Source organism: Pelodiscus sinensis, chromosome 17 (genome assembly GCF_049634645.1).
Source record: "Pelodiscus sinensis isolate JC-2024 chromosome 17, ASM4963464v1, whole genome shotgun sequence".
NCBI lineage: Eukaryota > Metazoa > Chordata > Testudines > Trionychidae > Pelodiscus > Pelodiscus sinensis.
The window spans coordinates 8,616,894-8,635,690 of NC_134727.1; the positions used below are offsets into that span (position 1 = coordinate 8,616,894).

At 40.3% G+C, this 18,797-nt stretch overlaps 1 protein-coding gene across 5 annotated transcripts in view; it reads right to left on the minus strand.

Annotated features, from left to right (window-relative positions):
- Positions 1-18,797, minus strand: part of TENM2 (teneurin transmembrane protein 2) — a 1,107,817-nt gene that overhangs the window by 164,337 nt on the left and 924,683 nt on the right. For all 5 annotated transcript variants that reach the window (XM_075900181.1, XM_075900179.1, XM_075900180.1 and 2 more), the window contains one exon: positions 6,807-7,012. In XM_075900181.1, the coding sequence (XP_075756296.1) occupies positions 6,807-7,012 (206 nt within the window). The remainder of the gene's footprint in view (positions 1-6,806; positions 7,013-18,797) is intronic.

The window sequence follows — 18,797 nt, forward strand, 5'->3', positions numbered from 1 at the left end:
CTCTCGGTGGAGCAGACCTCCAGCACAAGCAATGTATGCGGGGTTGGTCCTCTTCTCCTTCCTGATCTTTAAGACATAAAAGAGAAGGAAAGGTCCCTGCATATTCTCCTATACTTGTGGCACTGCAAAATCTGGCTTGGACAGTGTTTATTCTGGCTGAAGTGTGGACTTTCCACCTGGCTCCCCATGCGGAAGCAATAATCAGACCTCACACTTAATCTCTGTGTCTTTACAGCTGCCAAGTTCTGTGCAGACATTCACAGGCACATTCCAGAGCAATGGATCTAGTCCTGACTGCCCAAGGAAACAGTCCATCAAAACCACCCCCGGGCTTGGCTCTGCTTCACCTCAAGCCCCGCTCATCATCAATTTGCATCATGTTGCTCTTCTGATCCTCTTATTTACTAAATGGCTTTACACAATATTTTGTTGAAAACGTTACACTTGCCCTACAGCAACCCATAGACCGATAAGCATATGAGACATGGGCCACATACAGAAAGCAAGCAAATGCACCTATGCTCATCAGAAATAAATTGTGCAGCTTTCTATCACACAATGAACACAGAATGCTAAGGATGATACCAGCTCAGGCATATTAAGAACTGCCACACATCACTACTTACAACTCAAATGGAACCTTTGTAGAGGTTAGCTGACTTCTATTTTTATACTCCTCTATGGTTCATGACATAGGGTGGATTTGCAATCAGATATGACAAAAGACTGTCCAGAAACAAAAAGTACCAGAAAATGCATGAGAGCACCTGTCCTTGCAGAAGTCTTGGCTTGATATTGCAGACCTGAGAGGAATGTTTTATAGATCAAGCCTCCTGTAAAGAGGTGAGAATTTCAGTGCACTCTCAGTACAATGGTGACAAGTCTCAGAGAGGTAACCATATTTGTATGTATTAAAACAACGAGTCTTGTGGCACCTTACAGATGAACAGATGTATTTGGGCATAGGTTTTTGTGGGTCAAAACTACTTTGTCAGATGCATCTGACAAAATGGTTTTGATCCACGAAAGCCTACACCCAAATAAATCTGTTCATCTTTAAGGTGCCATAGGATTCCTTATTGCCAATACAACTGGTGAATTGCTCAAATTTACCCTTTTCTTGGGTTTGTTCTTCTTTTAAACCTGTGCAAAAAGTCCTGAGGCATGTATGTACTTGCAGACCTCAATGTAAACCTGAGTTCTTCTTGAGCAATTTGTCCCTATAATGTTTCCATTCAGGGCATCTTATCCTTCTCTTTTATACTTCCGAGAATAACTAATGAAACCCACCTGCTCTGGCAGCCAGTGCGAGTCAGCAAAACAACATTGCAACTCCACACAGAGTGTCCTAAAGCCTGACACCTGGTTGTATATCCAAATTATAGATGAGCCAAACCAAACTCCAAGAGTGTTTAAAATCAGGATATAAACCAAGCTTTTTCTAACAGAACCTATTTTAATAATGGGCTGAAACAAAACACGCAGTTAAAAACTCCTCAATATCACAAGCTTTTAAAATCCAGATATAGATTTAGATATTGTGGCAAGAGCCTATTCTCATGCCAAAACTTCACAAGATTTACTCAGCACAAACAAGTACTGCATAACATGTGTTGAGGGGAAAAAACTTGTTTGCAAAGTGTTTTAAAATTAGTACTTCATAAACATCCAATTTGTTGAGTATGCATTAAAATACCCACCCACCAGCCATCTGATATCCAAGCTGACAGCCAATCAAAATTTTGCTTTAACATTTGAATGTACATGAGTCAGTGTGACAAAATGTAAGCAGCATAAGGCAGAGCAAAGCCTGACATATACTAGACAATGAATTGATGAAACTGATGAGAACGATATTCGGATTTATGACGCTGGGAGCATCAAAAATATGAAAATATCATTGGTGTTTATGAAGCAAGAGAACATCGTGGCTGCCCTACTATAAAAATTATTTCCCATTTGTTCCTCTTTTTATTGAAAACATGAGTGTTTTATTCATTCAAGCAAGAGAGATTTTTGCAAATAAGATCCTATGTTGAAAAGGGATGTAATATGCTCTGGTGAATTGCTTTGGCCAAGCACTCCTAATAGTATTTCTATAAACTTCCTTTTTCATGCTGTCATTTGAAAAGTCTGAAGAGAAGCAGCAATACCAATGTTTGCTTGGATCACCATATAAGCAGTATATGGGTATGTCTACACTGCATTCCTCTTTTGACAGAGGAATGCAAATGCAGCCGAGCGAAATTGCAAATGAAGCGCGGATTTGAATTTCCTGTGCTTCATTTGCCTAATCGCATCTGGCCACTATTTCAAAATACCCTATTTCGAGATAAAAAAATGCCATGTAGACGCGGTTATTTTGAAAGAAACCCCTTCTTTCAAAATAACCCTTATTCCATTTCAAAAGGAGGGGTTTCTTTCAAAATAACCGCATCTACATGGCATTTTTTATCTCGAAATAGGGTATTTCGAAATAGCGGCCGGACGCAATTATGCAAATGAAGCGCAGGAAATTCAAATCCTTGCTTCATTTGCAATTTCGATCGGCTGCATTTGCATTCCTTTCATGAAAGAGGAATGCAGTGTACACATACCTTATATGTGGTTAATCCAAGAGATTTATCATTTCTTTTCTAAATATTATCTGCAGTGTGCAGCCTTTTATCAATTTACTTTCCACCATCTAAAGGCCACTTTTTAAGGAAGGTATGAACATTTTGTTACATGGCTGTGCTGTACCGTTACAGTAAAAAAAAAAAAATCTGTCTTGAAAATATAGTGAATGCTTTTATTTCTAGCTCACTTGCCACACAAGCTTGCACATCTGACTGTATGTTCCCCTCCAGAGGTTCACTCCCTAGCCACAGTACTACAACAAGCTGCTTCTGGATGGGCTTACAGCTACATCAGTTTGACTGACTAAACTAGGCACTTGGAATATTTGCTAAACAGTAATACCGAGAAGGTTAAATCTCAGCAGGGCTCTTAGATGAGAACTGCATCTTGTTGTCTCAGGGTAATCATGTACCTAATTTGCTGATTATTGACTTGTTCCCACAAAGGATTTTACTTGACTTGACATATCAGCACCGATCAGTGATGAACTGTCAAGTGAACTTGTTCACTGCTTTTACTGCTCAAGTCCTTAACTTGCAGTAACAAGGATTTTAAACAACTTTAGCACATCATCTGGTGTCAAATTCAGATTATTTTCATTCATACAGAAATCTTTGCTCCATTCTGGAGTCAGAACAAGGCTACTCTCGTATAGTTCAAATGAGCAGCAGGCTCTTTTCTTTTCTCTAAAAACACTGCTCTCTGTAATAGGTTTGTAGGACCGAGGATCCTGCATTAGAAGGCGGGACTCCTCTGCTGAGTCATTCTACTGACCAATGCTAGAGCTCCGCATGACAATGGAGAGTAATTGCTGATGATCATGTAAGTGGGTTTTGTTAACTCCAACCAGGATTAAAGAAGGGCTGGAGTCTCTTCTTGGGAAGTGCTAACTAGAGACTGGGAAAGAAAGGTTTTCTAAGTAGAAACCATACAAAGAAGGAAGCGGGTTACATGGAAGTTCTCTAAGTAGAAACCATACAAAGAAGGAACCATACAAAGAAACCATACAAGAGATGAATGGGGTAGCTATTTATTATTATTTAAAATAACTAAAGTGGACATGAATTTTGAATCTGATATGTGGGTGCTGTGCTGAAAGAATAGGATGGGGATTCTACCTGGCCAGGATACAAAGCTCAGATCCTTAGATACAGTATGAAACCTATTGAAACCCAGATCCTTAGATACACTTGATTGCAGGAGAGTAGCACACAAAATTCAACTTGAATTTATAAACCTCCATTTTTCTCTAAGAGCACAATTAAAATTCTCTCTTATTAAAGGCTACCTTGAAATCTCCCAGGAGCTTTCATTTCTCCTGAGAAAGGCAAGTCACTGTGGATGCATCTACACTATATCATAATTCGAAATAAAATACACAATTTGAGCTATACAAATTGCGTATCTTATTTCGATGCTATTTCAACAGCTTATTTAATCATTTGGTGCTCTTTATCCAGTGCCAAATTTTGAAATAAAGCGCTATTCTGAAATGTCTCTTACTCCTTGCAGAATGAGGTTTACAGGCTTCCTACCTCTGAAAGATTTAAGAATTTCTTGTTATTTGTAGAGTGGCTGCATTGGAGGAAAGGAGAGCACTTTTAACTAGAGGCTGCTTCGGAAAGGAATGGTAGCTAGACAACCTCAGGGCCATTTGCTCTTGGATTATGTAGCTATGTAGATAATATATCCCTTGACTATAATACTGTGCAGGGGTCCTTCACCTTGTGTCTCAGCTGTGGAATGACTGCAGAGCTAACCCATAATTCATAATCTTCAGACTGCAGGGTAGTTTCCCACACAACATTCATTTATCAGAGGGGTAGCCATGTTAGTCTGGATCTGCAAAAGCAACAAGGAGTCCTATAGCACCTTATAGACTAACAGATGTATTGGAACATAAGCTTTCATGGGCAAAGACACACTTTGTCAGATTCATTTACTCACTCTTTGTGCAGGGTGTGTGAATGTGTGGGAGAGAGAATTTCACTCACGATGCACATATCTTTGCATGCAATCTGTAGGGCTATGTCTACACAGCAGCATTATTTTGGAATAACCAACGTTATTCCGAAATAACATAGTCTGTATCTACACAGTTATTTCGACAAAATGTTGAAATAATGTCAGATGGGAGGACTTCTTACTCCGACTCCTGTAACCTTTATTATACAAGGAGTAAGGGAAGTCAGAGGAAAAGTGCTCTAACTTGGACTTCCTACTGAGTAGACAACGCCAAAAGCCAAAATAAGTATTTCGACCTAATCAATGCAATTGATGTAGCTCAAGTTGTGTAGCTTATTTTGGCTTTATCCCTGCTGTGTAGACATGCCCTAACTGTTTCTGGGTTTGCAACTAACATCCATATGTAATCCATCCACATGCAATGTAACCATATACAAATATGTGTAACTCCAATCCACTTTGGCAAATGAAAAAAAATTAACTCAGAAATTCTTCGCAAATTGGGACTAAGTGTCTAGGAATGTCAAATGGAGGCATTCCCAAGAGGGATTCTTAGATTTCTGCACTTGCTCTTCATAGCTCAAATGTCAAGTTAAGCGTTCTACGTTTAAGGTACAAATCTTTGTAGTAAAAGGTAATTTTCAAGGCTGTACATGAATGAAAGCATCCCTTCTGGAAATCAGTAGTCATCTGTGCTTTTGCTCATTCCCTGAAGAATGTTTTTTTTTTCTTGGCATGCATAACTACGAAGAATATTATTGCTCATGAGGAGTCTGAGCCAAACCCCATCAAAATAAATTGGAATCTTTCCATTGATTTAAATGGGCTTTGAATCTGGCCAAAATTTTTCAGCTATTTAAATCAAATCTTGGTGGAGACTATGCACCCTCCTACAATGAATTCCAAATTCTCACTACACCATCCCTGAAGAAATAATTGCTTATATTTTTTCTAAGTTTGTTAACCGTTATTTTTATTGAGTGCCCACTTCTCTGTATTATCAAGTTAGTATAAAACTGAGGGACTGATGAGTTTCCACTAGAGTTGCTCGCAAGACAAGCACCAGATTCTACTCCACAAATGAAAGGGAAAATGCAGATTTGCATGCATTGCTTATTGACCTAGCAATGGAAAAAGCCTGGACTCAGTTATTGGGAAAAGGGAATTGAAATTATCTCTATGCTGAAATACATTACCATGAAACTCCACATCTGACCAACATGGACTAGTGGTTGTGGACTACAAAATTGCCAGGTATCCAAACTCTGCCAAATTATTTTCTTCAGCAAGTCAAAGCAAGAAGTTCCTTATGAAGATATAAGTCAGGTCTACATTAGACCTGGAAGGTCAGGTTAAGGTACACAACTCTAGCTATGTAAAATACATAGCTGGCATCAGCTTAGCTTAGAATGAGCTTGGTGTGGTCTTCACAGAGGGAGGCTGAAAGCAGCAAACGCGCTCGTCATCTTCCCTTACTCTTTGCGACTGCCAGGAGAACTGGCACTGATGGGGGCCTCCCTCAGAATTCAATTTTGCAAGTCTGACCTAGACCCACTAAATCAAACACCAGAAGATTGATCTCCAACATGATCAGTATAGATCATGTGGCCATATTCTGGGCTGAAGTATCTTCTTACTTACACTAGGTGAGCATCTATTTAACCTCACAAACTACTCCTGGTTTATACCAGCATGAGGGGAGAATCAGGCCCATTGCGATTGTCACTATTTTTAGAGAATTCCACCTAAGGTATGTTACTCTGAGACTGTGGGCCTGATTCTAACCTCCCATGAACTTTTCACCGGTGTAATTCCAATGACCTCAGTGGAATTATTTCTGATTTACAGAGCAGATACATGCTCTGAATTTCCATCACTAGTATTTCAACCTGAAAATGGCAAACTGCAAACATTAATTATTTAAAAGGGTGACATTACAACGACGGCAGGAAAACAACCTTTATTTATTTCAAGCTAAAAGACAAATGGTCCCTGCTGTAAATAATCTATTGTTAGAGGAGGCTAATCTGTAACAACGCTCTGGCTGCAAACAACCAACTCCAGGAGTCTGCGCTAAATCATAGGCATGAGGCATTGGGGACGCACCCAGGATGCTCAGTTTCAAAAGCACAAGCCCTTCTTTCCTAAAACTAATTGCCATTAGATCATCAGTACATTTAACTTTTTGCTTTTTAAATCCATTAAGCATAATCATACAGTACCTGGGCATGTGATGGTGGAAGTCCTCTTCTTATATAAACACCAAAGAGAGCATCCTTTCCTAAGGAGATATTGAACTTCACAAACTGTGGCTGGCTGATATGGATTTGAGACCGCCAGAACACTCCAGGTGGTACTTCTTGGGTAACCCTGCGTCCGATCTCTGCCTCCCCGCTATCTATGCTGCTGTTTCTAGTGGCCCAAGGTCCTAGAAGACAGGAACAAGTATTAGCCCGGTGAGATTTCTTTTTCTAGAAATGCAGGCATTTTTGATAATGCCATTTAGGATGAAGTCTTGTGGACATCTTATACTTTAAAACAAAGTGTAACATTTTGAAGAGTAGTTTCTCCCTTCATTTACATTTTGTACAACTCCACTGCTTTCAATGGCTTTATACTGGTATAAGGTGAGACTCTTAGATCTTCAGTTAGAAAGCTATAAATGTGCTGCCTTAAGGCACCTGAAAACTTGTATACAGCGCCCCCCACACAGTTAATTCTGTGATTACTCTTTACTGATCAAGTATAATAAGAGCAGAGAGCCTGCTAAGTGCCTTGCACTCTTCAGCCAGATCCTTAATGTGACCAGGATATAAAAATAATCAGGAAATAATTATTATGAAGGTGTAATTTCAATGTAAACTCACTGATTGCAGACTTTATTCGTCAGATTTCTTATATTAAACAGGTTCACTAAACCTCACTCCGTAAACTAATAATAATCATATAAAAAAGGAAACAATTGAAAACGAAGATAGAGAATAGAGTTTGATAACCTTTGAAAGCCCTATACAGCTTGGGATCTGACATGAAAGCCCATTTCTTAAGCCTCATGCACAAGTTTATTGGTTGCAGTCAGTCAAATTCCACTTGCTGACAGACCCTAGATATGCATTATTGAAAACAAAAGGCAGAACCTTTCCAGTAGACCACATCTGGCACTCTATCCATAAAGTATTAGTTTTCAGAACATGGTGAAAGCTCACCCATCCATTCAGCAAAGCCTTAGATGGATGGATCTGGCGCTGTTTACTTTTCCTATGGGCAAATGGTCAAAGGCGGAGGGGGGGGGAAGTAGGGAGAGGACACTAACAATGCCCCCAATTTCAGGCATAAATAGTTATTTTGCATTAGTGTACAATGTGTCCAGGTTCCAGAGCGATGAGTGCCAAGTTATTACAATACATTAAAATCCAGAAAATCTCAGGCTATGTCTAGACTGAAAGATACTTTAGAAAAAGCCTCTTTCGAAAGACAGCGTCTAGACTGCACGCGGAACTTTCGAAAAAGCAAGCCGCTTTTTTGAAAGAAAGCAGCAAGTGAGTCTGGATGCTCACTTTCTAAAAAGCCCTGTTTGCTTTCAAGAATGCCTTTTTTCGAAAGAGCACTTTCGAAAAAAGGCGTTCTTCCTCGTGGAATTAGGTTTACCGCCATTGAAAGAAAAGCCGTGTTTTTTCGATTTAATTTAGAAAGAACGCGGCTGCAGTCTAGACGCAGGTGAAGTTTTTTCCAAAAAAGGCTACTTTTTTCGAAAAACTCCCTGAGTCTGGACACAGCCTCAGAGAAGATCTGTTATACTCACAAAAATCTAAACTCCGTATTTCTTGGTGGATTTAATTACAACTAAATATTGAGTGACAGTGATACTTGAAATGCAAGGAAATACATACTACTTATGTCCATGATAAGTTTAGCTCTTTTGCCCATGTTTTCTACCACAGTCTAATGTAATTCTTAGAAGATACCATATCTGGAAAGGATCCATTAATGCCAATGAATCAGTCTCCAGCACGCTATGAACTTTTGTTTTTACCAATGCCAGCCTCTGAACATACTGTTTTCATGAAGGATATAACAGCATAGCATGGACCTGCATGAAAACCCAGCAGGTAAGTACCAAACAACTACTCTGTCTTTATTGTCTTAACTGTAATAGCTATTTCAGCATGGTTGCAATTTTAAATTCCAAAGTACCCATGCTCCTGGGTATTTACTTGTATGTAATGAAAAACCTCTTAGAGATGTTATATGGGCAAGGTCTCTAAACAGTAACAAGAATGCTTTGACTAAGAACAGTTAATCTTTAAACTTGCATTTTAATAGGCCATGTCTTTTTGAATTTTCTAGGATAATGGGGCTTCAGCAATACTAGGACACTGAAGTAAAAGCAAGGAAAATGCATAAATGCGTAGGCAGCACATGGAATAAAAAGGATTAACATGATGTCCAGTAATGTGCCCATGTTGTTATCCCTCAGCAACATGTCATCCTGATGAGACATCTCATGCCCACTGTGACAGAAAAGCCTTTTGGTGTCAGCTGGTTTCTATAACGACAACTTCTATCAGGCCTGACAAACATACCATGTCTAGTATTCAGCTTTTCATTGTATTTATCTAGAGAGGGTCAAGTGAGGTACCTAACAAGAGCTTATACTGATTCTCATTATCATGAAATATATGTCCAGATGATATTTCAGCAGTTGTGAATATTTTCTGACACCATATTTTAAAATATGTGTCCCAGGCAGGGTTGACAAACAGGTTTTGCCAGACATGGGGATGTGGTTCAGCTGTCTGCTTTGGCTCATGTGTAGATGAAACACTACAAGTCAACACAATGGAAGCCTTGTTCTGCAGACCCAAAAATCAGTGGCAGAAAGCAGAAATGAACCCAGAAATCCTGGCTCCCAATCATCTGCCTTAAGAACTACATCACATGACTCTTTTAGGTCACAGTGACAAAATGTGGCCTTATTCCAAGATTTTAAAATGGTCACTTCTGTAAATAATTGTCTGCATTCTTCAGAGTGAAGGCAATTATATGCTATCAACCATATGCACTCCTCAAGTTCCCTCAATCCAGCATCCCACCTTGCAGAAGCTTGTTTGTGAAACTACCAAATGTGTCTCAGAGTAGTAGTTCTGCTGTATGCCAGAGCTGCAGCCTCCTTTCCAGGAAGAACTAGAGAAGTAATATTTTAACATGGCAAGAGTCATGAGGAATGGGTCATGACTCTTGCCAATAGAGAACCTCACAAATGGGTCCATGTACCTTCCAAGTGTCCTAACTCATCATAGTGCAAATAATTAAGTGATTTGTCTGTCTGATTTTCTTTTCAATCTGAATCTCTTCATGAATATATAAGGGACTAATCCAAAGTCAATGGACATTTTTTACTACTTCAATGTGCTTTGGAGGAGGCCCAAAGAGTGTCTTGTAATTTACAAAGTAGCTTGTTTGAAAGCTAATACATTGTACAATGGACGCTGGGCTTGGAACCTAGATCAGCATGCTGGAATCCACTTCAGAATTTTGACCCTATCTCCCCATCATTGATGCCCCCTCTTGCAGCAAATAGACTATTTATTAGGCAATTGCAGCTTCTCCTGTGAAGTCAATACTTAGGAAATGATAGTTTCAGGCAGTTCATTACATGTCCAAAGATTATAGCTGTGGATTTTTAAAGGCAATATTTTACTGATCAATTTTCCAGTGCAGTCAGATGCTATAACTCTATGGAAGAGTGCTCATGAAAATTTAGAGATATTGTACATTTCCATAACAGGTACCTAAAATTTGAACCAGTTGAACAAGAAGGATGATAAAAACATGACACAGATCCATAAAGGTATTATCTGCTAATCAGTTCTGAAAATATTACTATATTTCATGTAAAACTCAAAAATGGGAAACAATAAAATTATACCACAAAACAAGCTATAAAATGAAGCCTTATTAGAATACTTCAAAAACTTAATACAAGTTAGAATGCTTTTTGCATAAATCTGCTTTAGAGATTACTCTGCATCACATATTTTTATCTACAGGAAATAAAACTGAATTTCTGTATATTGCCTAAGCCATTACGCCTCATTCCCATTCATTTTGTAACCAGCTCATAGTTCATTTGAGCTACAAGAAGACTAGTTTCTTCTGTAGATTACTGCTGCATTGTCTATTAATGCAACTTACACTACACCATAAATGACAGAAAGCAATTATGGTTTTGAGCCATCAATGACTTCTGCTAATAACCCTTGCTTCCCAGTTTGCTGAGTCTATATTCCCTTAAGTTGTAACTTTGCAAGTACATTTAATTGCTACCACTAATAAAAGGACATACCTCCCACTAAGGTTCCAGTTAAGATGTTTGGTTGTATTTATGTAAGCGGGGGAATGATCCCGCTATTGTGGGGAACTTTCCTGGCTTCTATACACCCCGGTGAAATGAACCAGCGAAAGGATCTGAGTCCCCGCTCCCACTTCCTTTACCCCACGGCTCCCTGATCCTGAGGGCTCCCCCTCCACTCTCCAGAGTAGCAGAGCCCTTGAAACCCCAACAAGGCTGGGCCCAGGTTTCCTGGGGCTTAATCCCTGACCTTGTAGTTACTAGGGGCAGGAGTTAGGGTGTCCCCACGCCGAGGTGCTCTCTTTACACTGCAGGCCTTCTTGGCCCAGTGATCACTTCATAAGGTTCAAAGCAAATACATTTTATTAAACATCAACTGATTAAAGAGAAAAGAATAAGAAAAAAATGAGAATGGTAAAATGAGAACACACAGCCCTGCTCTGTAGCACAGGGACATCAAAACAGCAGCCTGCAGAGTGTAAGGACAGTCCACAGTCTCTTCCTTAGAGGCCCTGGATATACTGCAGGAGGGGCTACAGGCTGGACACACTAGCTCTGGTAGTGACCACACAGTCTCAAGCTCGAAGTGGCCAGACCCCTCTCCCAGTCCAGAGCCTTTCCCCACACTTTGCTGGTCCCAGGTGCTCACCACATCCAGCTGCAGGCTGTGCTGCTTGGCAGTTCCAGCTCCTTGTGTTGCTTCTCTGTTCCTTTTGGCTCTCTGAGCATTGCCAGTCTGCTGCTCAACACAGGGTCTGCACTCCTTGCGCTGTGTATACCTGGCTCTGCTGCTGCAAAAACTGCCCCTCAGCACAGCTTGCACTCCTCTTAGCAGTGTCTCAGCTCTCTGTTCCTTTTGCAGGACTTCTTTACACAGTTTGTACTCCTCTTTCAGCTCTCTGTCTTTGCAGGACCTCTTCTGCACACAGCTTGTTTGTTCAGAGAGAGAGCCAGAACAATCCCAGCTCACAGGGAGGACGGGGCCTGGCCTCTCCCCTTCCTCACTGGCCTGTCCAACCTGTCAATCAGGCTGAGCTGGAGTGTTGGCTGCCTTCCATTGTCTCTGGGGTCAGTCAGTCTCATGAACTCTTCCCCTTCAGATACTGCGAGCTGGCAAACCAAAAACTCCCACAGAGTTTTAGTAAGGGGTAACAGTCCCCTTACATTTAGTCCTGACTTTTTTCATTTCTTCTTCAGCAAAATGTGCTTTGTGCTTCCAGGTGTGGAAGGTCCTTTCCCAAAGATCTCTAGCACCCAGGCACAGCAGGTCAGGTGAACTGAGGCAAAAATTTCAGCCATCAAACAGGAAAATTATAGGAACTTTGCCCTTAATGTTTTAGATGTGTCCTGTATTGGCAACTTCCTTTACTAATTGTTCACAGTCTCTTTTAGCTGTATTGGTCCAAGGATGTGAGAGAGACAAGATGGGTGAGGTAATAACTTCTATTGATCCAAATTCAGTTGGTCAAAGTGATGAATGTTTGAGGTCCAGACTTGAAGAACAGCTCTATGGACGCTGAAAGATTTTCTCTTCTACCAAAAGAACTTAGTCCAATAAAAGATATTACTTCACCCTTCTTTTCTACTTGATTCATTTCATTCATAAAAAAAAATAAAGTTCTTCCCCTCAAAATCTCATTAAAATTAATGATTTTTTCCTAACTAGACTTCAGTCATTCCTGATTTAAAATATTAATGCAGATTTGGCTGATTAGGCAAAAGTACAACTTACCTGTGGATGTATGTGCCGAGGCACTAGTGTGGACATTGCTCAGACTGCAGTAGCATCTCACTGTGTTTTAGTCACTCTGTGTTCTTCCCTAACATGTGATGTGACCCAATGTCTAGTTGCAGCCACAGCTGCCACTGGAGTTCATTGGTTCCTCCCTAAGCATTGGTCAGGAGGAAGGGGACTCACTGTACTCCCCTGTGGTATTACACCCACAGAGAATAAGAGTGTGTCTTCATTGCAGCTAGGAACATGCCTCCCAGTCCGGCTGGACAAATGCAGGCCTGCTCTGCTGGAGTGAATGTGCTAAAAATAACTACAGATGCTGAAGCACAGGCAACAATGCAGGGTAGCTATTTGAATATAAGCCCACTCTGTCCTTTAGGTCAGAACTTAAGCTGCTATTTTTAGCACACCAACTTGCACACAGCTGCAGTGTAGACGTATTTGAGTGACCTAAACTCAAATTCCTGTGTTATGCAGTCCCCAGCTTCCAAATTTATCCCCATGTCCAGTTTTAAAGATATCATCAATTCTGCTAAAGATGGCATGTTGTAGTTTTATTGCCCCTAAGCCGTAGTCTATACTATAAACTTACATTAGTATAATGATATCATGCAGGGGTGCGGAAAATCTAAATCCCTGAGCAACGTAGATATACCAACCTACCTCCTGGTAGCATTGTCTACTAGGCTGATGAGAGGGCTTCTCCCATCAACACAGCTACCACCTCTTAAGGAGATGGAGTATCTATGCCAACTGGAGAACTTCTGCCAGTTTAGGTAGTGTAGAAAAGCCCTAAATTATAACTTTTGAAATCATTTCCATTAAAAAAGCTTAAAATTTGTTTATTAAATTGTGCATTTGCAAACTTAACAGGCTTTATTACAAAGGTATAAGTAATCACAGCTTTTAATTCCCTAGTGATTTTACGTTATTGATTCATGTTTTCCCTAAAATAGCCACACCAGGTGCATGTAAATGATAAATATTCACACCTACATATCTATGCAAACATGGGTTATTTGTAGAAAAGCAGCACATTCCTTTCATTACTACTGATGCAAATAGATACTAATTTTGCATAGGTGAAGCATCTGCAATATGGCTTTTTGTTTTCAGCGCCAAATTAATAATAGTGTGAGTAAGGCACAGCACAGAGAATGATGAGTGCTGAGTTCCTGGCTTTTGCTACAACCTTCCCATATACTGTAGTCCTAGTCAAGCCATTTACATTCTTGGAGACTATCTGCAAAATGTGGACAGCAGTACCAGCTACCTCACAGGGATGTCAGGAGGCTTAGTTCGCTAGTTTTTGAAAAGGGCTTTAAGATGCTCAAATGGAGACATTAGAGAAATTTAAGCCAGTAATATTATAATTATTATGTTACCTGAGGGTGGAACTGAGCTCCCAATGCTTTGCCCCTCTGTCTCTTTCTCTCTCCAAATTAGAAACATAATTAAAAACAAATCTAGTCCCAACATGATACAACAGGGAACTCTGAAAGGGCAACGGCAATCTAACCACCGAGCCTCTTATTTGCTGGCTGGCTAAGGCTTCATCAGGTTTTCCTTATTCTTAGGACTAAACATGCAGTACAGGCAGTCCCCAGGTTACATACAAGATAGGGACTGTAGGTTTGTTCTTAAGTTGAATTTGTATGTAAGTCGGAACTGGTACATATTGTAGGGGAAACGCTAGCCAAACATTTCTCCAGAGCTCAGTTTTATTCTCCCACACCTCACTTCCCTCAGTCCTTTATTCTCAAGCTGAGGTGTCTGCTGAGAAAAGCCGCTCCGCGTCTCCCTGGTCTGCTGGGGGTGAGAGGGGCGCTAGCTTCGCGTCTCCCTGGTCTGCTGGGGGGAAGCAGCTAGTGCGGGGTTGCCTCACCCCGTTTGTAAGTAGGGATCCGATGTAAGTCGGATCCATGTAACCCATGGACTGCCTGTACTCTATCTCCTCTCCCCCCTCCCTCACTTTTATATTCAGAGTAGCACATTTTGCTCTAATGGCCCCACTTAAAAGCTCTGTCTCTTCCACAGCCTCTAGAGATTTTCTAAGTAAACTTTATGACTTTTTCATAGTGCAGTTCTTTTTGGTCTTCACTTCCTAATGTAGTGAGAGTGCATTTCTCCCTCTGACTCCCTCTTTGCCTTCGCTCTATTTTTAGACTCTTCTCCATCTCACTGGACCACTACAGATCATATTAAATGACCATCTACTGCATTTAAGTAAAGTTCTGGATGTGACATAAACTGAGAGAAAACTGAAAAACAAGGCCAACCTGAAGAACTCATGCCACTGTGAACATATAAATCCTGGTGTGACTTAACAATGCTCTGAGTGTTTGTCTCAAAGCTTGCTTGCTTATCTCATAATCTCTCATGGTTATTTAAACATTTTTACTGTGATTTTCCTGTTTCATAAACCTTTATAAAAGAGAGTTTTAAATACATATTCCTTCTTCTAACCCAGGGGAGCTATTCCAATCTCTCAGTCAAACATGTATTTAAGCACCTGTAAATAGAAGCTTGTTAGCCACCAAATAACACTTATTCATTTTTAAAGGTGTATTATTTACCCAGTAAAATTACTATTTTGTTATGTGCATTTTTTAAAAATCTACTCCAGTGCACGCTGGAGATGTTAGTTTGACAATTCTGAAGGCCTCTGTTTACACGGCAGCATCAGAGCAAGCTGCTCCACACCAATCATTCAATGTGTCTCACTCTTGAACTGGGGGAATGACTTCAGGCTGGTAGTTTACACAACTTGCCGGTTCAATCCTTTGTGTCTCTAAGGCCATGTCCACACTAGAAAATTATTATTTCGAAATAACTCCCAAAATAACTATCTGCAAATAGCGTTTCCACACTGCAGGGAAGCCTTGAAATTAGTCCAAGGTAGGCTCCCTTAATGTGGATGTGCTACCACAACTTAGAGCCCCAGGAAGCACTGAGGAGTAATTACTCTGAGTGACTCTGGGGAGTAGTTATTTCAAAACAGCAGTAGTAGAACGTCCACACTACCACTATTATGGAAAGCAAGAATTATTATTCCAAAATAACCAGCCCGTTATTTTGAAATAACGCGCATGGTAGTATAGATGCTCCACTTGTTATTTCGACATAAGGGAAGACTAGGGCTAAGAATGTAACCATGTCAATTAATGTCATCTATAGACACTTAATGCCACTTTATTAATGGAAACCCTGTAAATTTTTTATTTTGTACTAACTGCGAAACATGTATCAGTAATCTGGCCAACCAACACTTCCCGAGGACCCAGAATGATCTACCCTGTTAACTTGGAGGCTGCAAGTCTGTACTAAATACCATCCATTAAATACCATCGCTGCTGGTGAAAAAGCCTTCTCTTTTGCAGCTTCTGCAGTTTGGAAGAGTTTTCTTGTATCTTTCCCTCTCTTACCAAATTTCAGCTGCAAACACATATTACCTCCCTATCCTTATAATTTAGTTTCCCTCTCCCATTCCAATTTGTGTGAATGCTTTATTTAGCACTACAGTGTTTTGGGGGGACAGTTTGTGGGAGTGACACTGCCCGGGTTAAAGATGCATTGTACTGAGCATTTTTGCTGAAAGGCATGCATGTAAGAGTAAAGCTAGTTTGAAAATCATCTTCATCCTAAAACACAGCTGGCCTTTTGTCCATCAAATGGCTAAGTCCTCTGGCTATTTTGAAAGGAGAAAAAGATCAGTTTTAATTTTTATTTAAAAAGATATTTTTCTGTACAGGCTTTTCAATGGAAATTTTAGTAAAATGCAACTTTATCAGGTTAGCGTCTTCCATACAAAACCATCATCTGCCCCTGCAGAGGGAACTCTAGTTTGTGGATCTGCCTCTGTTGAGGTGGCAAAGTGACACAGCCAACTCTGCAGGAGACACCATATATTCTTAGGCTTCCATGAGTCTGGGGTGTGGCACAGAAGGTGGGACATGGCTTGTTCAGACTCCCAGGGAGGACAAGAGTTTACAGCAGGGCTACTCAACACATGGCCCATGGGCTGCATGCAGCCCACGGCCCGTTTGTTTGCAGCCCACAGTGTTTACACGGGACTCAACATGCGGCCTGTGGGTGGGATCCTATGAACACGGCCTCCACTGGTAACATGCTCCGCAACAGCGAGGCATCTCCCAGGTGGGGTAAGTATTTGAAAGACGCAAGCAGACGGGCTGGCTAGAATAGACGGGTACAGGGTGTCGGTGTTTCTAGCCCCCAGGGAGGAGGTGCTGGGAGTGCCAGGGCATTGTGTGAAAGAAGCTATCTGCATACATATTTGCATGTATATGCAACCACACTTAAGTTGCAGCCTTCAGCATGTGCTGTGAGTATCATTGTGGCCCCCAGGGCTTTCAAAGTTGAGTAGCCCTGGTTTAGAGGCACATTGTCAACGTGCCAAGAGCAGGGACGGGACCCTAGGACTGACTGATCTGTGGAGTTTTGGGGTTAACGATCCATGCTTATATCATTGTGAAGGAAGGGAACTGAGATCACAGAGGAGTTTGGAAAAGAATTCAAAGGAGAATCTCTGCCCAGAGCTGCGCCCAAGGGTTTGGCTATAGCAAAGCACAGTTTGGCACTAAGAATTTAGGTAGTAGAGGTATTCCGCTAACCCCCTGCTTCATTTAAAAATCTAAGCACATCTCCAAGCTCTGGAGGATATAATATGTTAAAACTCATCCTTTTCAGAAGTATTAGCAAATCATTTCACTGCAGATGTAATTAAGATTTATGAGTTCATCAAGTTTAACCAAGAAAAAATACACATTATGCTCTGAGTAATTTTTGCAGCACCACATGCACCCTTCACTCCTGTTGGTATAACACAGCTAACTGAGATAGACTTTAATTATACAAACGACTGCTATTGCCACTAACAAAATAAAGCAAAATACCTCCTATACATTCTGTTGTCTCTCATTTTAATCAAATGCTTTGTTTCCGCTAAGACATCAAATCATACAGGTTACATTGCTTTCCCAATCCATTTCCAAAGATGGAACACAGCATGTGTGCATTTATGAAAACCAGGTATTTAATCCTGTATGGCATTCACATTACAGTTTTTTGCTCGCTTGCATTTTAATTTGCTCTTACAGTATATTTACTCAGTAGCTTCCCAATATAACATTAACCTGCTTGGTAAAACATGGTGTTTCTTGACTAAAACTTTATCGCGGTAAGTGATTAAAAACAGTGGAGGTGTTTACTCAATGTATCGTCCTTATATTTTAATTGTCTGTTTGAATCGCCCTATGAGGGATCAAAGCTTTGTCTACCGTGACTATTAGATTGTGAGATCGCTGGGGCAGAGATTGCCTCTTAGTAAATGTTTGTATTGTGCCTAGTGCAACAGAACACGATGATATAATACAATCAATAATTATTACATTTAGAATTATAGGTCAAGGTATTTATCAGTAAATTTTTGTAACAAAGAACAAAATATTGTGGGAAGATGTATTACGAGGTCATAAAAAATGAGAGGTTTTCTAAATCTAAGTCAAAAGAACTTGTTTATATAAGACATCACCTGTTTAGAGAGGGATGATTAAAGATGATTGTGACAGTATAGTCTGTCAGTTCTGAAGGGCATGGCAAGTTATCCATTTTATGGAGTGTCTAGCATCCAAAGTATTTTTAAAACTGAAGACATTCTGTAGCATAGGCTCAGAGAATCCAGAAATGGAAAGGCTCTATTATGTCATTTAATCTATTGTGGGGTTATTCTCTAATGTACAGTGCCCAGTTTAGTTTTAATTATCCCAAACTTCCACCAATTTCTTTGAGATGATTCATGGGTCAACAGACCTTAATGTCAGGAAGGTTTTCCTGATATTCTACCATTATTTTCTCTATGTTAGTGCCACCCCATTATTCCAGTTCTCTTAACACTGCTAAATGATCCATGCCCATCATCAGCTTTTTATTTCTTTAAAACATTTGCATACAAAAACATTGTAGGAAAGATCCTCAGTTTCTCCAAACAGATGCATGATGTTCACAGCAGGATACCTTGTGGTTGGCAAAGGACATTTACTGTAGAATGGGTGCAGTTTGCTTATTATTCTAGCAGGTGCATTCATGGCTAGCACTTGTTGCTAATTG